This window comes from Acomys minous (assembly GCF_964271855.1).
Source record: "Acomys minous genome assembly, chromosome: 16".
In the NCBI taxonomy this organism is placed as follows: Eukaryota; Metazoa; Chordata; class Mammalia; order Rodentia; family Muridae; genus Acomys; species Acomys minous.
In genome coordinates this window covers 54,114,421-54,138,085 of record NC_140498.1, presented here as the reverse complement: position 1 = coordinate 54,138,085, position 23,665 = coordinate 54,114,421, and the positions used below count along the sequence as shown (strand labels likewise).

Genomic DNA, 23,665 nt, shown 5'->3' with positions numbered 1-23,665 from the left:
TTCTAACAGGGAAGTCAGAAGGGAGAGAAAAGCTGATATCCGTCCATCTAAGGGGTGATCTGTGCCCCAGGAAGAGGCTAACACACAGAGATGAGCCAAAGGTTGTTCTTGTCCTTGAGTCTCTCATCGCCCCATGCGGGCTGTGGGCATGCTAAGTAGGAGAAGAAGTGAGGGCGCTGGATGAAAAAAGATAACATTCGAGCAAGATGGTGAAGAACTAAGAGAAATCTGCTGCCCTGTCTAGGATAAGCATCAATAGGATGATGTTACCTAGGAATCGTGGGTACCTGGATGGGAGGGAGGCAGGGGCTGGACCACGGAGGATCGGAATGAAAGGATTAGGAGCAGTATGTGGACAATGAGGAGATATTATATGTAATATAAAGATATATAATATGAAGGCTATGACACTGGGGAATGTTATCATACTGAGATATATACCTAAGGCGGGACAGAGGATGAATTTAAGAGGGGCGGTTGAGAGATGGTTCCAGAATCTGGATGAGGTACTGGCTTAGTAGTCCGGAGCATACGTTGCTCTTGCTGGGAACCATGCAGCACCCACACACATGGCTCACAACTACCGATAACCCAGGTTCTAGGGCATCTGACACACTCTTCTGGCCTCAGTGGTCACTTGCATTTGGTGCACATAAATCCATACAGGCACACACATATGCATAAAAAAGAAAATAAATCATATTTTAAATAATCTAAGTGATGCCAGGTGTGGTGGTGCATGCCTTTAATCCCAGCACTTGGGAGGCAGAGGCAGGTGGATCATTGTGAGTTTGAGGCCAGCCTGGTCTACAAAGAGAGTCCAGGACAGCCAGGGCTACACAGAGAAACCTTGTCTCGAAAAACAGAAAAAAAAAAAAAAAAAAGAATCTAAGTGATACATTTCTGCTCTTTTCTTAATAGCCAGAAACGGGAAATGGTATAGATGTCCGTCAATGGAAGAATGGATTAAACAAAACAAAACAAAACAAAAAAAACCCCACTCTGTACATTTATACAACAAAATATTACTCAATTGTTAAAAAAAATGAAATGATGAAATTCATAGGCAGATGGATGGAGCTAGGAAAAACAATCGTCCTAAATGAGGAACACAGACTCAAAGAGACAAGGATGGTGCACATTCACCTATATGGACGTTAGTTGTTAAGTCTTTAATAAGAAGGCTAAGATCCGTAACCACAAAGATTAGGTACTGAGTCAGGGACAAGGGGTGAGGGATGAATCACCCTAGGAAGGAGAGAGAGAGCATGGAGGGGTGGAGGCTGCAACGGAAGTATCAGATGCAGAAGGGAAGGGAAGACAGGGGCTGAGGGAGAAGAGGCGAGAGAGACAGCTAACACTGAAGGCTAAAGGCTGTTTGAGCTCTGGCTGGCCTTGATCTCAAAGAGATCCACCTGCCTCTGCCTCCTGCATGCAGGGATTACAGGTGTGTGCCACCACGCCTGGCTGACACCTCCAGTTCTGTGAGTGGGTTACATTGAACTAAATTGTTGGCTAATGGGGTCCCATGAAGAGCCCCAAACAAACCAGGCTATTGGTTGCCAAGGCTATTGGTTTCTCTCCACAAACTGCCAGTAAGGCCCCATTGATGAAGACAATATCTACCCAACCATTGAACCCAGAGAAGTCAAGCTGGTGCCTACTTAGAGCCTTCACCCTTACTCATTAGTGCTCTCGGCCCTGGAAGGTACTCTGTACACTACTGGAGGATAAATGTGAACACCAAGTAAGCCACAAAGTCTTAAATCTACAGTGGTGACCTACCTGCAAGATACACTGGTGTAATAGTGACACAAGGCTTCTGGGAGTAACCAGACACTGTCTGATTGGATTTAAGACCCACCCATGAGATAGAACCCACACCTGACACACTGCTTGGGTGGTCAAGAATAGGGGAAAACCATGTGCTGCTGTTTTTTTTTAATGGAATATAGCCATAAAATCACTTCTAATGACACTCCGCTTTACTCATGGATCAGTGCTTTCTCAGCTTCCTCCTGCAGCAGGTAGGAACAAAGAGACCCACAACTGGACAGTATGCAAAGAGTGAGAGACTGTTGAACACTCAGTCCTAAATGGGATGTCTCCATCGATGCCTCCCTTTTCTGTGGAAAAGAGGTGAAAAGACTGTAAGAGTCAGGGGAAGGAGACCACCAAGGAAACAAGGCCTTCTAAACACAGTAGGACCAAAGAGACTATGGTGGCAGCACAGCACGCACAGAGCCTGCCCGGGTCTGCACCACAGCACGCACAGAGCCTGCCCGGGTCTGCACCACAGCACGCACAGAGCCTGCCCGGGTCTGCACCACAGCACGCACAGAGCCTGCCTGGGTCTGCACCACAGCACGCACAGAGCCTGCCAGGGTCTGACCACAGCACGCACAGAGCCTGCCCGGGTCTGCACCACAGCACGCACAGAGCCTGCCCGGGTCTGCATCACAGCACGCACAGAGCCTGCCCGGGTCTGCATCACAGCATGCACAGAGCCTGCCCGGGTCTGCACCACAGCACGCACAGAGCCTGCCCGGGTCTGCACCACAGCACGCACAGAGCCTGCCCTGGTCTGCACCACAGCATGCACAGAGCCTGCCCTGGTCTGCACCACAGCATGCACAGAGCCTGCCCGGGTCTGCACCACAGCATGCACAGAGCCTGCCCGGGTCTGCACCACAGCATGCACAGAGCCTGCCCGGGTCTGCACCACAGCATGCACAGAGCCTGCCCTGGTCTGCACCACAGCATGCACAGAGCCTGCCCTGGTCTGCACCACAGCACGCACAGAGCCTGCCCGGGTCTGCACCACAGCACGCACAGAGCCTGCCCGGGTCTGCATCACAGCATGCACAGAGCCTGCCCGGGTCTGCATCACAGCATGCACAGAGCCTGCCCGGGACTGCACCAGCTGAGGTCTCAGTGCTGAGAGGGGCAAGTGGCAGAAGCCTCCATCTCTTACCCAGAAGCTCTAATTGATAACTGTTTGCAAATGAAAAATTAGTTTTTTCTAAAGGAGTTTCACTGGTTGTACAAAACACACGTGAGGGCAGGCGGGCCGTGAGGAGCAGTAGATGGCCACCACAAGACAAACTCAACAGTTAACAATCCTTTGTCCATTTTTGTTTGTTTGTTTTGTTTTGTTTTCTTTGGATCTTTTGCTTATATATTATGTCATGTTTTTTTATAATATGGTTGTGGTTTCATGTTGTGTGGAAACATGCATGTCTCTATAGTTATACGTATTTCTTAGGGTATTTTTCTGCTATTTGTTTTGTCGTATTCTGATTTGTTTTTATTTTATTATACTTTATCGTATTGTTATTTACTAGAGTCTTATTTGTATTCTAATGAGGGAGAAAGAAAGGGTGTGGGTTTAAGTGGATGGGGTGATGGGGAGACTCTGGAAAGAATTGGGGGAAGGAAGGAAAACCATCATTAGAAGATACTGTCTGTAAAACTATTTTCTTTCCTTTTTGTTTTGTTTTGTTTTGGTTTTTCCAAGACAGGGTTTCTCTGTGAACCTGGCTGTCCTAGACTCACTTTGTAGACCAGGCTGGCCTCGAACTCACAGTGATCCACCTGCCTCTGCCTCCCGAGTGCTGGGATTAAAGGCGTGCACCACCACTGCCCAGCAAAAACTATTTTCAATAGAGAAAAAAGAAACCTGAATGACAGACAGCAAAGTGATAAAGAGAGGACATCAGAGAGCGATGTGTCCATGAGGATGGGCTGTGGCGATCCGCTCATATGGAAGACAGACATATGGAGGCAAACAGAGGGTGAGCTCAGATTTCAAGGTTTTGTGAATGTGCTATCAAGTGTTGACAACAGTAAACTACAGATCTCAGTGGGAGGCAGGGATATGAGGGAGAATGAGCTCTGGTCTGCATATGGTAAAGCTTGGGGCCCTTGTGGTCCAGACCCACTGGTGAGTTGGTAGGGTACAGATGATAAGTGGACGGCATACACAACAGAGAAGATCGATCCTCTATTTCTTTGGAAGATTGGTTCCAGGGGCCCCTGTAGACACTCAAGTCCTCTTGTGTTCAAGTCCCTTATGGAACATAGCACAGCATTTGTATACACTCCCTCAAGTCCTCCCCTATATTTTAAATCAGTACTATATTGTTTATAATATTTTAAAAATTTTATTTATTATGCCTATAATGCTCTGCCTGCATTTATGCCTACAGCCCAGAAGATGACATTAGATCACATTATAGATGGTTGTAAGCTACCATACAGTTGGTGGGAATTGAACTCAGGACCTCTGGAAGAATAGTCAGTGCTCTTAACCTCTGAGCCATCTCTCCAGCCCCTTGTTTATAATATTTAGGACAGTGTAAACATCATGCAAGTGGTTGCTTCATGCTTAATGTGAGGTCGGTTGAATTCAGGGATGGTGACCCCATGGATATCAAGGGCAGAATGTAACTAAAACCAAGTAAACTAGGGAAACAAATTCAGAACCCAGGTGAACTCCAGTATTTAGGGCCTGGGGCCAAGGAAGGAAGCCAGCCTTAGAAAGGTAAAAGTCCGAGTGTGCGTGCGGGCCACCACATACATGCCTGAAGCTAGGAAGCACCCAGTGCTATCTTAAGAAGTCTGTGAAGGCTGTGTGTATTGGTGCTCACCTTTAAGCTTAAGCAGAGGCAGGTAGATCTCTGTGAGTTTGAAGCTAGCCTGGTCTACCTGGCAAGTTCCAGGCCAGCCTGGATTGCATAGTAAGATGGTACCTGGAGGAGGAGGAGGAGAAAGAGGAAGAGAAAGAGGAGAAAGAGGAGGTGGAGGAGGAGGAGGAAGAGGAGGAGGAGAAAGAGGTCTTTAGCAAAGGACAGCATATTAAAGTATTTTCAAGAGAAAATAGGGAGTTTATCATCATATATTTCCTATCCAAAGAAACAATATAATAATTTGTGGGCTGATGGCTATTTCTGCCAAGCCCCAGCTAAACTTAATGGATATTTATGGACGTCCCACTTAGGACAAGGCCCTGTACCCACAACATGTAGCTGTGTAGGATGAAGTCCATGACGTGGAGCTGAAAGTCTGTTACAGCTCAGAGGAGCAGAGCAGGAGCCAGGCAGTGGTCAGGAAGGGAAGGCAGACAGAGAGGAAGTCCAGGGCAAGGGAGCAGCAGTGTCAGTGTGAGGGGCTAGGCGCAGGTTGTTAGGGCCTGACTCATGCTCTACAGATGCCTGGGGACACCACAGGCTGTCCGCCCTCCCTTAGCAACCACAGGAAAACAGTAGGTCCTCTCCTTCCTTCCTCATACTTTAGGCTTCTGATGGCTATTTCCACTGCCAGACCTCAGAGGGGTCATGAGGTCTCCTACCCCGATCTCACGGCTACTTTCCTGTGATATTCTCTATTTTCCTGCCAAAGGCATGGGAGGGGCAGCAAGCAGAGATGGGCGGTAGTCTCACCCAGGCCATTCCGATGCAGTTCCAACTGCCTGAACTTCTTACCCTTGGCTCCTGTCAGGGTAGAGGATGGAGCCCTGTCAGCTGAGGAGTGTTCTGGGTGGGAGCCTCAAAGAAGGTCAAGGAACCACAGCCAGTGAAGATGTGCTGCCTAGCCTGGGTCGAAGCCCAGCCCTGATGGTGGGAGGGGGGGGGGAAGAAGGGGGAGGGGAAGGGAGGGGTCCTCCGTGTGCTGTGACTCCAGGGCGTGAGAAAGGGCTCGGTGCTGACCGAGTCTGGCAAGCATAGATTTCGGAGAGCAGACTGGTGGCTCTAAGCCACACGCACACAACTCTGCTAGGTAGCTCTCAAGACTTGAGGGTGTCCAAGAATCACAGGCCATGCGTCGTCGGAAGGCCTCATGTGTCTGGGGGTGGCATGGGCATTAGAAAGTAGTTTGAAGGAAGCAAAGGACTGTCACCACGCCATTGTGGAGCCAGCAGGAAATGGATGCACTTCCCTAGGCGTCCCCTTTGGTGGTCCCCCCCCCCCCCCCCCGCAAGTATCTGCAGCAGGAGCAACCACTGCTGTGCTAATGCTGAAACTCCGGAACTGCCTCTGGACATCAGCTGAGGTGTGAGAGGAAAACAGGGTAAAGGTCACCTACACAAATGGAAAACAAACAAACAAACAAACAAACAAACAACTGTACAGGCTGTGCTGTCAGACAGGGGCTGTGTGTGACGTAATCAGCTTGCACAAGACAATTATTATCATCGTCATAATTTTATTCTATGCGTATGGGTGTACCTCATGCATGTCTGTACCACTTGTGTGTCTGGTACCCAGGAGGCCAGAAGAGGGCGTCAGATCCCTCGGTACAGGAGCTGCAGTTGGAGGCCACCATGTAGGTGTTGAGAATTGAACCTGAGTCCTCTGCAAGAGCCGGAAGCGCAGGCAGATAGCTGTGAGTTCGAGGCCAACCTGGTCTACAAAGCGAGTCCAGGACAGCCAAGGCTAACCAGGAGAGACCCTGTCTCGAAAAACAAACAAACAAACAAACAAACAAGAGCAGGAAGCACTCTCAGCCATCAAACTATCTTTTAGCCACCTCTTTGATATATATAAATATATTATATAAAATATATAATTTACATAATATATTTATATGATGTATACAATGTATTATATATTTTTTTCTTTTTGCTTTTTCAGACAGGATTTCTTTGGGATTAAAGGCATATACTACCACCACCTGTCTATGAAAAAAATTTTTTTTGTTTTTTGTTTTTTGTTTTTTCGAGACAGGGTTTCTCTGTGTAGCCCTGGCTGTCCTGGACTCACTTTGTAGACCAGGCTGGCCTCGAACTCACAGCGATCTGCCTGCCTCTGCCTCCCAAGTGCTGGGATTAAAGGCGTGCATCACCACCGCTCAGCCTTATGATAAGTATTTTTAAAGGGAAAAGATTTATATTATTTTCACAGAGACTGTAATTGTTTAATATTAACAGTGTTAGCACACTCAAATCAAACCACGGTGTGTGCCGCAGTGAACCTACAGCTTTCCCTCCCACTGTTCTTTGCGTCTTGAGAGAGGCACCATCACTTCTCATCATTTTAACAAGCAGGGGCTGGACTGGCCAGGCACAGACGAGCCTATCAACAAATGACAGCAAACACTGCTCCGTGCCCACATCTGTCACAGGCTATAATTAATTAGCATCTATTAATGATATTCATTATGCAAATGAGCCGCTATCCTCACATTAATTTAGGAATACAAAGGTCGTATTCCAGCAATGCAGGCCTATGTCTGCAGCCAGCCGCAGCGAACACTGCAAAGTTGCAGATGGAGCTCCCCCGACCCACCCAGGGCTTCGGCTGGCTGTGACACGCACCAAAGGACAAACTTTGCAAGCTATTTGGACACCTTTTGTGTCCTCAGAATGTCCTGTGGAGTTAAAGTTCCAATCGGCTCATTTAGGTAATTAGATCTGCAATGAACTTTGCAGGACACACAGCTCATCCCCGCGGAGCCTGCAGGACACTGCTCACCCCCCTCCCCACCCCCCACTACCCCCCCACCCCTCCCCCTTCCCCCCCACAGCATCCCTGCAGGACACTGCTCACCCCACTCGCCCCCCCCCCCGCATCCCTGCAGGACACTGCTCACCCCACTCCCCCCCCCACCCCCCACCCCCCCCACCCCCCCCCCGCATCCCTGCAAGACACTGGTCATGCCGGCAACCCTGCAGCCACAGAGAGAACTCAGCTGCCCTCCAGTCGCTTCACATTTTCAGCAAAGGCAGCAAACCGGTCTGGTTTCTGGGGACTAAACCTGAGCGCCACAAAAAAGGGAGAGGTGTTCCGGGTGCACGTGCACCCTGATTCCTCCGGTCAGTTGCACCCTCAGCCGATTCTGTAACATCTCTGTGGCGAACGCCCTACCGCAGGGGACTTCCAGATTGCCTGCCTGCCTCTGCGGCTCCCTGTGGAAGCCACGGGAAGGAGCTAAGGAGCGCCCTGTGGCATAATCCCCTCCACCAGCCTGCATGACCTCAGCATTTTAAACAAGCACGAGAACTGCACGGCCCAATAAGACTTAAAAACAAAGCAGAGGGGTGGGGGAGGACAGCCTACAAGGTGAAGGAGCCTGCGGCCAAGCCCGAGGACCCAAGTTCAATCCCCAAGGCCTGTGCTGTGGGATGAGATAAGCAGCGTCTAAAAGGTGTCATCTGGTCACACGTGCACACTGAGGTGCCCCTGCCACACAACAAACAAACAAATAAGCAAACAGATGTAATTTCAAAAGTTAAAAAAAAAAAACTAAAGATTCGCAATCTTTGTGAACGCAGAGCACAAAGAAGAAAATGAATAAAATCTCACGCCCTCATGGCTCTCTGGGCATTAATCAATACTTACCCTCTGAGAAGATGAGTTTCTAATTAGCTGCTTATTAATCTCAAAAAAATTTTAAACGCCATCATTCTCCTCCAGCGGGAGATAGTCTGCCGCTTTCTGCTGTTTGCAAGGCAGGAAATCTGTACCGTGAGGAACTCATAGTGAGCAGAAAGCATTCTCCACCCCTGTTCGGCCAGCCACCTCTGGCTTCTCCCTGCTCCTCGTTTCCTTTGATCCACCCAGGGCGTGACTCTTCCTTTGGCCTCTATTCTACTCACAGCTCCCGCACCTTGAGAACCGAGGCTCACACACTTCTAGCCAAATGCTTTTTTAAAAACAAGAATTAATAAACTAGCGTAGGGAAGACTTTACAGGCTATAAAACAACAATATCAAGAATGACATTCTAGTAATAAAAACTGGATGTAAAAATAATAGCATACACCAGACCCAAGAAAGTCTTGTAGTGTAAAATCCACTTCTCGTGCTGTGAATACAGTTCCCCAAACACACTGACTGCTGGTCAACACATAAATTTAGAGCCAATGAGACGGCTCAGTGGCTGAAAGGACTTGCCACCAGCCAGGACAGCCTGAGTTCAGTCCCCAGAGGATAGAAGAAAGAACCAGCTCCTGCAAATTGTCCTGTGACCTGCACACAAGCGCTGTGGCTTGTGTGTCACAGATGCACACATAACACACACAAATGCGCAGACACAAATGTGTCAAGGCGACTTGAAGATGGCAGTCCAGTCCTCTCAGTAGGTATCAGAAACCACTGTACACTGAAGTGCCAAACAAGGAATCTTGGCTCAGGTCTTGTACTTACTGAGACAAACTCAAATTCAGAACACACAAGATAACATACTTGTGACCTCATCTTAGGCAAAGACATTTTAAAATATGAACAAATGAAAGTGAACAAAATAAAACAAATTCGGCTGGCAAAACAACAACAAAATCCCTCATTCTGTGATTCTAAAAGGATCTACAGGCTGGGAAAAGACATTTCTAAAACACAATGGATAATAAGAGGGTATCTATAACAACAAAATCCCCTCAAGAATCAGGAATAAAACTTATTATTCGATTAAAAATGAGAGAAAGCTTGAAAAGATATTTTTCAGGAGAAGATAGGCTGGTGAGACATGGAAGGATGTGTAGTGTTATTGGTCACTAAGAAAACACACGTTAAAAATTAGAATGCAAGCCAGGAGCAGTGGCAACACACACCTTTAATCCTGATATTTGGGAGGCAGATGAATCTCTGTGAGTTCGAGGCCAGTGTCATCTACATAGTGACAGCTAAGGCTACACAGAGAAACTCTGTCTCAAAAAAAAAAAAAAAATCACAATGCAGCAATAGCCAGACACCAGTAAGACCATCTATGGACGAAACAAAAACATACCCCAAAGGGCCAGGTACCTGGACTCCTCAATAGGTTGTTGGAAACACAAAATAACAAGGTCACATGAAGTGGTTACTGGCTCCTTATAAAGAAAAAAGAGAACTGTCATGAGCCCCCACAGTCCCATTCTTAAGATTTAATTGGAAAGAAATATCCTTTTGTGCTCACACAATGTATCAGTGTTAGCGTGTCCATATATCCTTAAACTGGAGAGCCATGAAATCTGTCTGTACAATGGAAAGTAATATATTTTGAAATGGAAAAAAAGCCACGAATTAACCTTAAAGACATTACACTGACAAAAAGGAGCCAAGCAAAGCATCCATACACTGCTCCATGTCATCTCTGTGACAGCCTCCTAGAGCCAGAAGTGTAGGCACAGAAAACTGATCTGTGGGTGCCAGAGTTCGGGGGTAGGGGTGGACATGGAGTACAACAAGGAAGTGGTGGCTTTGGGAGCAGTAGACGGAGCATTTCCAAGCCTTGCCGGCATATGGGTACCGGTCTGTTTTGTGTGTATGTATATGTACATGTATAATGTACATGTATAATACACATATTATATGTACATATACATATAATGCTAAACATAAGCCCATTTGCTGGGCATGGTAGTGCATGCCTTTAATCCCAACGCTGGGGAGCCAGAGGCAGGCAGATCAATTGATGTGAGTTCGAGGACAGCCTGGTCTACAAAGAGGACAGCCAAGGCTACATAGAGAAACCCTGTGTTGAAAAAACCAACCAACCAACCAACCAAACAAACAAAAATTGGGGGGGGGGGGGAAGCTCATTTATAGAAAACAAATTTAGAAGATTTAATTGGAAAAAATAGTAAAACATAACTTTAAAAACATGAATTAATATTTTTAAAACGCCAGCCAACAGGGATATATTTAATACCTAGAGGAAAAAAAAAAAAGCCCACAGCACTGATTGGACTGTACTGAGTGGAGTGAGTGCCTTTTCAGAAGAATCTGTTCATGCCGAGGAAGTGCCTTCCGGGTGAAGAAGAGAAGCTGCTCTTCCAAGTCAAAGTTCACCTCACAGGCTCCCAGAGAGGGCGTGGTGTGCTGATTTGTCTTCCAGCCTAAACAGCTTGTATCCACTCAAATATATGACTGACTGCATGTGTGGTGTGTGTACGCACGCCACGGTGCATGTACAGAGGACGACTTTTGGGCGTTGTCTCTCTCCTCCCACACTGTGAGTCTCAGGAACCGAACTCAGGCAGTTACGCTTTGCAGCAAGTGTAACCAACCAGCCCCCAAGTTCATGATTCAGAGTCCTTTTCTGTTTATTTAAATTTTATGTGCATTGGTATGAAAGTATCAGATCCTCTGGAACTGGAGTTACAGACAGTTGTGAGCTGCCATGTGGGTGCTGGGAATTGAACCCGGGTCTTCTAGAAGAGCAGCCAGTGCTCTTAACCACTGAGCCATCTCTTCAGCACCACCCCCTCCCCCCTTTTTTTAAGTGACAGGATTGATACACTAAACTTAAGCAGATACACAGTATCGTCTTTGTGAATACTGAGACCATTCATTACCACAAATCCTGTAAGACAAACAGGAACATGGGCCGAGCAGCTCAGAACACAAAAACAGATTTAGGGATCCAGCAAGCCTGGGATTATTTACACTGCTTCTGGCATGCCTTAGCATCTCTGTGTTCCTCTTAAATAGTCATGTTTACCAAATGCAGCATACACAAGAGCAGTGGACTGAGGGTCACCGGTGTGGGATGGCCTGGAGAGTGAGCTTCCTGTAGCTGACACCTACCCCAAGAGCATTAGCCACGGCACTGCAGAGTTCACCAGCACAGTCAACTGTTCATGTAGAGTCAATATGGATTCCATTGGCTCTTTTAAATTATTAGCTAAAGTTTAATCGTTACTTATTTGTTCATTTGCTCCTGCCTTAATTTCTCACCTGGGCTTTTCCAACTACCCTGTGAAGTGTCTGAGGGGAGGAAATCCTCACATACACATCTTGGCCTCTTTAGAGGACTCATCACACAAGAAAGGTTTAAATACGTCAATCTGCTTGCTGATGTATTTACTTGACCTTACCTATTCCAATTTGAAGATAAAACCACTTGACTTTATATGTAAAAAATAAACCTTAGGTCCAGTTGAACATACTCAAAGGATGTCTCAGACTTCTTCCTGACAAAGCTTGAGACAGCTGGCCAGCCCTGGCTCCTCCCACCTCCTTGTCTGCGCTGTCTGTTCGCTGGCCTTATCCTCGGTGTACATTTTTTTTTAAAAAAAGGTATTTAACATACTCTGAAATATCCATCGCTCTTTCCCTCTTTCTTCTCTGTCCCCTTCTGTCTTCCTCTCTCCTCTTTTTCTTCTCTCTTTTTCCTAATCTAATGTCTGAAGCCCCCTATTAGGATTTAAACTCTCCAAGAGCGGGAACAGAGCATGCTACTGGCGACAGCTGCCACACAGTACGTATTTATTACTGAGTTGGTAAATTCAACCATCAACTTTGTGCTAGCCAAATGGAGACAGACCAGAAAAAGAAATAAAAACCAGGGTCACTTCACTGATCTGACTTACCTGCAAAGAGGTTCTACAAGGTCTCTTTCAAGAAAATCATGGTCTTTCTTGACGGCCACAATGTTGATGGGGAACTGCGAATCTGAGGGAGAAAGCGGGAGAAGAGGCTTAAGCCCTTCGCTGTATATGACCGCTGGCTCGCTCACTCAGGCCACCGGGCTCTGCGCAAAGCAAACCACCGACCGTAACCACAGCTACGGCTTATTGCTTATGCTGACGGCATTTAAAAATAGCATGTGATTTTATTTTTATCACAGAAAATGCTCTGAGATACGGTGCAAGAGTGAACTACGAAAATAAGAGCCTGAACCTTGGACAGGACTCCTTGGCCTTTGTGTTCACTGTTAGCAGACATTCCTCAGAGAACACAGAGAACAGTTTCTGCCATCGTCCCTTCACTACAGCACAGGCTGCAGACAGACTGCATAGAACTCTTAGTTGGGCAGATTTGTTTTTCCCTTCACAAAGGACATTTCTAAAAACACCCCAAGTTCAATGGGCTCAGATTTTCTTTTCCTTCCTTCCTCCTTTCCTTCCTTCCTTCCTTTCTTTTTTCCTTCCTTCTTTCCTTCCTCCCTCTCTCCCTCCTTTAATTATTTCCTTCTTTCTTTTTTGGTAACAAAGTTTTCAGTCATCTTGAAGTCCCCTCACTAATGCTACAAGAGAAGAGATCCTAACCCCATGAGGGCTCCCCAAAATAGGACTCCTGCCAACCGGGTTGGGTGGCTACTGTCAATACCCAGAACGTGGCGATAGTTTTAATTTTTAAAAATTACCTATTTTACATAGGAAAACCACTTGGTGTCACTTGACAAAACAGCTAAGGTAAAATTTAATGTCAGTTCATGGTGACCACCACGCCTTCCTACTTTGCACTTCCCAGATCTTCCCAGTTATAATAAAGTTAATGCTTTTTAACCTTCCTCTGAGCTGGAAGCAGACACACCCCTGTTGTTCCGGGGACACATGGGCCACACAGTAAAAGCTTAAACGTATCACTTTACTGATATATTTGCTTGGCTCCGTACATCCCAATCTGAAGACGTAACCAGTTAGTTGGCTTTATTAAAAAATCCAGTTAAGCTCAGTCTTTTGCAGTGACTGCATCCCTCATGGTCCCCACTGCACGCCACCTCACTCTCCTGGCACGTGAACGCACATCACACTGAGAAGCAGAGACACAGGGGGCCTCTAGTTTTAAATCCTGATAACCTCTTTGCTGTGTTGCTCTGGGCAAGTAGTTTTCCCCCAGCTGTACAGGAAATATCACAGTCGTGATGTCTATTTTATGGCAGAAGTATGACTAGTGAATATCGGTGTTTGAATAACAGCAGGCACAGAGTGAGCTCTGTTCTCATTACATATATATATATATATATATATATATATATATATATATATATATATATATATATATATTACACACAATCTGAAGCATGCATGTTCCGGGGCTAGCAGAACATCTTTGATACCTATGGACTGCTCACATTTGTGTCTCATGGTAGCTATAGCACACACATTATAGTGTGTGTGTGTGTGTGTGTGTGTGTGTGTGTGTGTGTGTGTGTATGTGTGTGTGTTTATATTATAGACTGATGGAGAATCAAAAAAGCTGGGATTTTTACTTCTCATCCTTCCATGTAAGGAGAATGAGTTGCTTGTTGTGAGTTTTTTTCCCTTTTGTCTTGACATAAACCTACACATTTTGGGAAGAGGGAATCTCCCTCCCCCACACCCCCCTAACACACATACACACAGGGTCTCTCTGTGTAGCCTTGGCTGTCTTCGACTCGCTTTGTAGACCAGGCTGGCCTCAAACTCACAGCGATCCGCCTGCCTCTGCTTCCCGAGTGCTGGGATTAAAGGTGTGTGACACCACACCCAGCGGGAAGAGGCAATCTTAATTAAGAAAATCCCTCTATGGTACTGGCCTGCAGACAAAACTGTGGGTATTATCTCACTTAATGACTGATGTGGGAGCCCCCCCCAACCCCCGCCCCCCCATGAGTGATGCTCTCCCAGGGCAGCTGGTCCTTCCTGGCTTCTATAAGAAAGCAGGTAGGGGGCACCAGAGTTCGTGTGAGAGTCAGACCTCACTCTCCACTCTACGGTGGAGAATGTCCTGTTCATCAGCTAGGTCTAGGTAGGTGTTCGAAGTTTACTGCCTGTATTCTCCTTGGCTGATGCCCCCTTTTCTGACCACGTCCCCTGGATGGGGAGGTCTGGCGGCAGTCAGAGGAAGGATAGCAAGTTACTAAGAAGAGACTCGATACTCTAAGAGCATATATAGGGGGAAGAGGTCTCCCTCAATCACAGACATAGGGGAGAAGGGGGAAGCGGGAGGGAGGGAGGAATAGGAAGATACAACGGAAGGGCTAACAACTGAGATGTAATATGAATAAATTAATAAAAAAACATAATTCTAAAAAAAAAGAAAGCAGGTAGGGCAAGCTACAAGTAGCTAGCTAGTAAGCAGCACTGCTCCATGGCTCCGCCCCCCTCACTCAGCTCCTGTCAACAGCTTTCTACCTTGAGTTCCTGCCCCGATTTCCCTCAGCGAGGGGGTGTGGCCTGAGACTGGTGAGCTGACACAAACCCTTTCCTACCTACTCTGGTCACAGTGTTTGTGGCAGTAACAGAAGCACTGACTAGGACAGAGAGTTGGCTAATATCCTGGGCTTCTGGAGAGAAGGAGACGGGGATCGCATAGACTTAAACTATAGGAATCTTCCTCCTTCCCTCTCTTTCTTTCGTTTTTGATCAAAAAGGCTATGTACGATCCTATGAAAATTTTTATCAGAGATCATAAATTTCAAACTACACTCCAACATTAACTTCCTTTGTCCTCACAGAATTTAAATGAAAAAAAAAATAGAAAAAACAAACCTTTTGATTTTTAATATAAAATTAAGGTTTTTGGCGAAAGGACAGTTGTCTATAAACAAAGATTAATTTTATTGGCTCTTTCCATCCTACACAATGCTTGTGCCATTAGGAGGAGAAATTGCCCTGTTTTCATGTGCGAAGTATCCTCTCTTGAGCCCTCAGACCCACTGTGCCGTCGTCTGTCACTTTGTTTCTGCTTTGAGAGCCACTGTGAAGGTGGATGGTGTCCAGGAAGCCTGTACCCTCTGGCTTCCTCTTGTGTTTGGTCAACGGGAAACCATGGCTGAAATGCAAGGAGGCATCCCTTGGCTCTGCCATGGCCAGCTGTGTGCTCCCCCCAGGGGTATGTGTTAGGTTCCTCTTCCCTGGCCTTGGGCACCCTCCCGCTTTGGGCCTGTGGTAGTGACAGCTCCATGAACGATAAGCCCTTGGCTCCTCCTGTGTATGCACAACTTTGTAATAAGTACTACTAGCTACAGTTTTCCGTGGACGATCTCAAGAGCGCCCCCTGCTCACCCCTGGGGCCTGACTGCTTCGTGATGTATAAGGACAAGCGACAAAACAGCAAAGGTGTGATCATGGTGTTAGACATCAGGAAGATGTAGATAAGCGGATATGATGGCTAAACGAGAATGGCCCCCACAGGCTCCCTATGTCTGAATGCTTGGTCCCTAGTTGTAGAACAGTTTTGGGGAGGATGAGGAGGTGTGGTCTTTCAGTTGCTGACCCAGCACTATGTCTGCTGTTGTGCTCCTTGCCATGATGGATCACGGATTCTTTTCTTTTTCTTTCTTTTTTTTTTTTTTTTTTGAATTTTCAAGACAGGGTTTCTCTGTATAGCCCTGGCTGTCCTAGACTCACTTTGTAGACCAGGCTGGCTTCGAACTCACAGCAATCCACCTGCCTCTGCCTCCCGAGTGCTGGGATTAAAGGCGTGCACCACCACGCCCAGCGGGTCACGGATTCTAACCCTCGAACATCGCAAGCTCTAAAGAAATGTTTTCTTCTGTAAGCTGCCTCGGTCACAGTGTTGTTGTTGGTTTTCTATTTATTTATTTATTTATTTATTTATTTATTATGTATATAGTGCTCTGCCTGCACATACACCTGCAGATCAGAATTGTGCATCAGATCACATTATAGATGGTTGTGAGCCACCATGTGGTTGCTGGGAATTGAACTCAGGACCTCTGGAGGAGCAGTCAGTGCCCTTAACTCCAGAGCAAACTCTCCAGCCCAGGTCACAGTGTTTTTATCACAATAGAAAAGTAACCAAGGCAGCGGATTATTAACTATTAACTAAAGAATCAAGGACCAGAAGAGTAACGCTGCCAGGAGGAGCCACTTACCCAAAACTCAGGAGAATGACATCTGACCTACAACGTTTTGTCATGTATAACATTTACAAATAAGGGCTATCTCAACGCAACTAGTTCTGAGACCTCTAAGGAATTTATTAACAACAAAGTTGTTGTAATCTCAAGAAAACTGAGCACAATGATAAAGCAAGAAAACCATGTAAAAGCTTCTGGAAAGCAAGTCATGGTGGACACTGGAAAGAAACTGAGAGCCTGTTGGAAATCTCTGTCAGAGCGAAGGCCCGGAAAGCACCAGGCAGGGTCAACGTGGTTGGCGTGACCTGAGTTTGTTTCCTCTGTAAAGAATGGATGGAGGGCCGGGTGTGGTGGCGCACGCCTTTAATCCCAGCACTTAGGAGGCAGAGGCTGGTGGATCGCTGTGAGTTCGAGGCCAGTCTGGTCTATAAATTGAGTCTAGGACAGCCAAGGCTACACAGAGAGACCCTGTCTCAAAAAACAAAACAAAACAAAGCAAAACAAAAAAGAATGGATGGAAAGGCACACATACCTTCATACAGCTGAGCGTACTGCGGGAACCCGGCAGCTCGGAGCCAGTCACATGCTTCCTTTGCCTCGATTTCTGGAAGATGTAAGAAAAAGAGCACCGTGAGTCTGACAGACATGGCCCGGTTCTGGTTCTGCTGGTGTTCTCTGTGTGAGTCATGACACGCAGACTCCCCCCCCCTCCCCCCATAGCCTTGTGCGAGCCAGCCTACCCAGAAGGGAGGCTACAGAGAATGGAAAGGCCACTCGAGCACTTGTTCCACGTCTGCTCAGATCATCTTCTCTGTGGAGCCATGGTTCATGGATGATAACCAAGCACAGAGGGCAGAGCACTAAGGCCAAGTGTCCCACAGGGAAAAATACCTGATGTGTGCACCAAGGAACTGGGTGAGGAGGGAGAAGAAAGACTTATAATAATTATAACCCCCACTTTAATGGGCCATTTAAAACTTTCCAAGACAAACCTAGGATTATTTATTCGACCTTGCTTTACTCTTTCACTTAGGATAAAAAAAAAAAACACAACAGGGTAGTCCATTTTCTCACGAACGGAGGCATTCCAAAAATCCAGTCTCACCGATGGTTTTAAATTCCCAATACATTGTATGAAGATATTCATTGGTCAAGCATATTGGAATGACTTCAAACTCAGAGAGCAGAGAGAAAAGGACACCACATCCAAGCCTCACGGAGCTGCCAGAACGGGGAGGGCCACACCCACGAGGCTGGCAGGCCCTTTGGGTGACCATTTGTGGGGTGGGTACCCCGCAGTCCACCCAGCCACCTCCCTGAGGGACTCTGTGGAGTGAGATGGGAGGAGCGACAGTGTGTAAACCAGGTCGTTCTCTGACCTTGTGAATTCTGGATTATTTCACAACCACCATGCTGTTAGATAAACATCAGCCTAGGGAAAAGAGGTTCATCTGTCAAAAGTTCAGCTTTTCCAAATAGAAGGGAAAAGCCTAGGGAGAGGACCCAACCAAAGCTCTCCTAGGCACTGGGCACTCAGTTGATGGTGCTTGCTTTCCTCTGTAGTCAAAACTGCTAGTAAAGGCCGTTCTTGAATCCTTTGCACAAAAACCTTCTGCACTAGCATGGGCCACAGGCCTGAGACTGGGCCCCTCTCAGTAAAAGCTCAGCATGTTTGACGCGGCTAAGCCACTTACTGTGTATTAAGAGAAGTAGCCAAGGCCGGATCTGAGCCACTACACATGTGCAAAAGCAAAACTTCACGGGGGCCGAGGGTCCCTCAGCGTCCCTGGCTTGCTGCCACCCTGGCGATGGCTTTTGTCAGAGTCAGGAGGTTTGGCTAATTCTGACCAGCATGGGTTTCATGGTCATTTCAGGCTGCGCATCTGCAGCTGCCTTGGTATGACGCAGGGCTGAGGTGAGAAAACGCACTTCCAGACATGCTTTAAGCTCAGGTACGAGCTGGGAAGGGATCACAGAGTCCTGCACTTTCTAGCACATCACATCAGTCTGTGCATCTTTCTGTCTTGTTTTTTTGTTTGTTTGTTTGTTGTTGTTGTTGTTGTTGTTTTGAGATAGGGTTTCTCTGTGTAACCCTGGCTGCCCTGGAACTCTCTGTGTAGACCAGGTTGGCTTTGAACTCACAGCGATCCACCTGCCTCTGCCTCCCGAGGTGTGCGTCACCATGCCCGGCCTTCTGTCTTGTTTTTTTTTTTTTTTGTTCGCACTATGATCAAAACAGTTTTGAGTGGAAAAGGTCCCAGAGAGGCAGGGAATGAAGACAAGGAGAAATCTACGAGTCAGGTGCTTTACAGCTGGAGGAAAACTCAAGAGAGAAAGTCAGGGAATTCAAGGAAACATGGGACACTACACCCCTGGGACAAAATGATGACAAGATGTGGGGAAACTAGAGAGCCAGGGATCTGTTAGAAAATCTGCTGGAACTGAGAACTATGGTCAGGCCGTAGGACAGGGCAGATTGCGTAAAGCCACCCTCAGAGCACATCACCTCCCAGGAGGAACACTGATGATGAGTTGAAACACCATTTGTACACAAACACAAATCATCAGACCTTACCCAGCATGGTCTACCTCAGGCACTCAAGTCAGCTAGCGTGTAAAAACCTCCTATGACAGGTTTTTAGGTTTCATGCTAAAATCACAAATTGCAAGGAGTAAATAAATCAGAAAATGCCACTCAGCATCCATCAAGTCTATCAAGAGACAAAGGTCATCATTCAGTGTTAAAGGCATCGATTCATCTAGAAGATGCAACAGATATCTGTGCAGCCGGCATCAGGCACCTCGACAGGCAAAGCAAACATTTAGAGACCAAAGGGCTGGCCTAGCGTCTTGACATCTCGGTCGAAGAGCGAAACGAACTTGCCAACCAGCGGCAAAACCATCTTGTATAATTACCACCATTACATTTCACTTTGTTGAGCTGAGTTGGAAAGGGGCCTCTCGGTGTCCCTGGCTCACCCACAGTCCCATCTAACGCCGATCAGACAAAAGCTGTTTCCCCAGGGCCTTTGCAGCGGCCGAGACACAGGAAAATCAGAGGGGAGTCACATTGCCAGTGTCATTTCACAAAGATCTGTCTAATGGGATTTAAATGACACTTGATGAGGAAAGCAGGGACATTTATTTTTTTAATGCGATCTTGGTAACCATCACTGTATTATACAAGAGCATTAAAGGCCATTAAAATCACATTCTGGTTGCTCCCCATTTGCAACCCTCACCTGCCCCTGTAGCAGCTCTAGGAATGTATCAATTCACGGCAGCTTTCTTGCTGAAGACTCTGTGGGGTGGAACCCAAGAATGCCACTGGAAGAAAGGGCCCACAGACGTCTACCAACATTACTGGACTAGAGATGTCCCCCTTTACCTGCAGGGATGTGACCCCAGCTCCCAACGGATGCTGAGACCCCGTGTGTAGTTTAAACCCAATAGATGCCAGGCCTTGTGATTTGATAATCGAGGATGGCTTCCAACTGACTATCAGGTAGGTAACACGTACAGCATGCACCTGTGGGGCAAAAGGGTGATCCCCACTCTCAGGGTGATACTGTGGGGCTCTGTGAGGTTCCACTGTGCTCCCAGAACTCATGAACTATTTCTGTTATTTTGGTTGTTCAGTGTTTTCTGAGGTAGACTGCAAGTACCTGAAGTCATGGGAAGAGAAGCTGACTGGATTATTGTACTTTGCTGGGGAAAATGCAGTCCACTTGGGTGGACGTCATGACAAGACTTTAACAGAACTAAGGAAGGGGTGTGTGTGTGTGTGTGTGTGTGTGTGTGTGTGTGTGTGTGTGTTACATCAGTGTGCACACGTTTAAGTGAGCACCCGTGTGCAGATGCACAAGTATGAGAACGTGGCAGCCTCAGGTTGACCTTCCTTTAGTGTTGTCCATCTTGTTGCTTGAGGCAACTGTCCCCGAACCAAGAGCTGAACATTGGGCTAGCTCTCCTGACCACCGGCCCTGGGGAGCTCTGCACCGCCACCAGGATAAAACTCAGGTGAGCATCTTGCATAGTGAGCGCTTTACCAGGGGACCCCCTCTTCCCATCCCCTCCTCTATCAGTTTGTAAAGCGGGCCAGGTGATAATCATGTCATTTGGGTCTATATCACTTACATAACTTTGTGCAATGGTGTTTTGGTGGTGGCCCCACCTGTGGTGGCCCTGTGCATACTGTGAACCCAGTACATACTAAGCATCTCCAACAGATAACAGAGACGGCTACCAAGTGAAGGAAAGAGAGCGTGTGTGGCCTGGGTGCTAGGGACACTGCCCAGTTCTACCAGCACAACCTCTTTCTGTGGGGAGCATCTTCTGGTTGGTGTAAGTGAGGGTGACCACCCTGTCTCCCAAGCCACACCCCACTGCTGTGTCCCTAAAAACCCCCCTTCCTCTCCCAAGGTGCAGACCAAGGAGCCCTATGATCTTACATCAACTGCATTTGGAGGCTGAAAGCAACTTGTTTTTCAGCGTTTCCTTTAGTGGCAGGTCTGTACAAAAAGCAAGCATGCTTCTGATCAGCAGGCGTCTGGCTAGGGTACTCTCTATGTCACCTGTCTGTGATTCCACTTGACAGGAAGTTGCAGGCCTTGACTCAGTTGCCTTATCTTCCTCTGGGTTCCAGTGCTCAGTGTGAGACAGAGAATCTGTCCAGGGATGGACCTGGGGGGGGGGGATGGAGACCTGTGGGAGGGGGGATGGAGACCTGTGGGGGGGGATGGAGACCTGTGGGAGGGGGGATGGAGACCTGTGGGAGGGGGGATGGAGACCTGTGGGAGGGGGGATGGAGACCTGTGGGGGGGGGCTGTCTCAGGGTGGATGTTCTTAGGGGTATGAGAATCAAGGCACAGTAGAGACAAACCCTGACTAATGATTTTTTTAACAAAATAATGTCGTGTTTCTTAATAATTGTACATGTTCAACTGTAAAACATTTATCGAAGAAAGCCCAAAAGGTATAATCAAAGTGAAGTTAACTCTTGTTCCATTTCCCAACACATCATTAGTATAGGTTATCTGCCTGACTGGTGACATCATAATATCTTAGCTTTGCTGCTCACAAATATAATTATGCACTGTGAGTATGTTCCCATATAATGATGTGATTTATAAAGACATGGGACTTATTTTGTTGGGAAATGATTTCTTGAATATGTGATATTTGAAGTTAAAGACTAAATGTAGTTTTCAACTGGTGCTCACACACGCCTAGCTGAGTGGCTTCATGGCATGCTCCGCATAGCTCACGGTCGGTCGTCTGGAGCTAACTGAGAGGCCTTAAGGAGCCTTTCTAAATGGCTGTATTAGAATGAATGATCAGAAATCTGGCTGTTTAGAAGGAGCCAGGGCCCCTCTACTGTGAGCTTTAGTACTCCAGTTTTAGTACTGGCGTATTCACTACCGTTGTCCTTACAAATCTCCTGCAAATCTCACTGACAAGCTGGCTACAGTTTGAAGCAGACATTTCCTAAACGGTCATGAAACCACTCAGCAGTAGTGATACAGGAAAAGGAGCTCGGGGAATGCTGGCTTCGCCCCTAACCCTGCATCGAACCGGCCAGTCTACTGTGTCTTCTTCCTAAACATCTTACTAGCAGTGAAGGATAACTCAGTTGCAAGATGCCTCCTTGGATGCAGTGACCAGGATTATAGTGTCTGGAAGGTGTTAAGACTTCAACAGGCTCATGGTTTGGATAATTCATACCGATGAGTTAGCTTTGTGAGTAACGGACTGCTTAAGGCAGATGACACCTTTGCCTTTAAAGAGAGCTTCTCAAGGGAAGACCCTGCTTATTAAATGTGTATTTCTTTGACCAGATACTAGGTGGATTCTGTTCAAATTAATGCCAGGCTTTCCACCTCATCTTCAAATGGCTGTGAATAACGTGCTCATTAAGATTACCCAGAGTGCACTCTTCCCCCAGTTCCTTCCCCTAGGAGGCCATTATAACCTAAATTACAGGTGTGCGGAACACGATCTGATTTTCTCCACCTTCATTTTCACCTGAAGTCAGGATCCTTTCCTGCACCTTTGTGAATCTGTATTAAGTTTGTTTTGATGTTGTCGATACCTGAATAATTCTCACACACACACACACACACACACACACACACACACACACATACACACACACACACCAAATAAGCTTTTTTTTTATAACATTTTCTTTATATGGTATTTATTAAGGACAGGGAGCTAAAACACAGGTCATTTAGGGCAAATTTAAGATTACCAATCATTACTTGATGTTTTTCAAAAATATCGAGTCAATTTATAAGCACCTGCTTTATCTCGCCACGGTTTCAAGCAACTCTTTCCTTGTTGCTAACAAACACACTGCTGCCAGCAGGGACGTGACCATAGGAAGGCAAAACCTAGGAGTTCACAGACACATACCATGCTGTGGCGCCTAATTCCATTCTGTCAAAACAGAGGTACCTGGCTCTGGGCATGTGTATTCCTTTCTCCAAGGCCAGAGTCACACGCTGACATAATGTTCTACCACCAATTCTTCTTTTTTAAAGATTTATTTTATTGCCAGGCAGTGGTGGTGCACGCCTTTAACCCCAGCACTCGGGAGGCAGAGCCAGGTGGATCACTGTGAGTTCAAGGCCAGCCTGGTCTACAAAGTGAGTCCAGGATAGTCAAGGCTACACAGAGAAACCTTGTCTCATTAAAAGAAAAGAAAAGAAAAGATTTGTTTTATGTCTATGTTTGTGTGTGGGCATGCTCTTGTGAGTGCAGTTTTTACAGAAGCCGCGGGTGTGTGTGTGCATAGGATCTCCTGCGGCTGGAGTTACACGTAGTTGTGAGGCACCATAAGGGTTCTAGGAACTGAACCCAGGTTCTCTGAGGAGTAGCCGGCTCCTTTAACCTCGGATCTATCTCTCTAGGCTCTTTATCCTTTCTTTTGTTTCTGTTTTTCAATACAAGCTTTCTCTGTGTGTCACTCTGGCTGTCTTGAAACTCATTTCGTAGACCAGGTTGGCCTCAAATGCACAGAGATCTACCCGCCTCTGCCTCCCAAAAGAAGGTGTGTGCCATCGCACCTAGCTGAGCACCTTCATCTTAATGTTGGCCTTTGAAATATCATCTGCAAGTTGGAATAGTAGCAAATCTAGTCACTAAAATAA

At 46.8% G+C, this 23,665-nt stretch overlaps 1 protein-coding gene across 8 annotated transcripts in view; it reads right to left on the bottom strand.

The window, feature by feature from the left end:
• Positions 1-23,665, bottom strand: part of STARD13 (StAR related lipid transfer domain containing 13) — a 233,436-nt gene that overhangs the window by 39,699 nt on the left and 170,072 nt on the right. For 7 of the 8 annotated variants that reach the window (XM_084764057.1, XM_084764059.1, XM_084764056.1 and 4 more), the window contains exons 2-3: positions 17,044-17,115; positions 12,292-12,373 (exon numbers count right to left, since the gene is read on the bottom strand). In XM_084764057.1, coding sequence (XP_084620183.1) covers positions 12,292-12,373; positions 17,044-17,115 — 154 coding nt within the window. Of the gene's footprint in view, positions 1-8,339; positions 8,414-12,291; positions 12,374-17,043; positions 17,116-23,665 lie in introns of those variants that run through there. The other variant, XM_084764062.1, reaches the window with a different exon arrangement.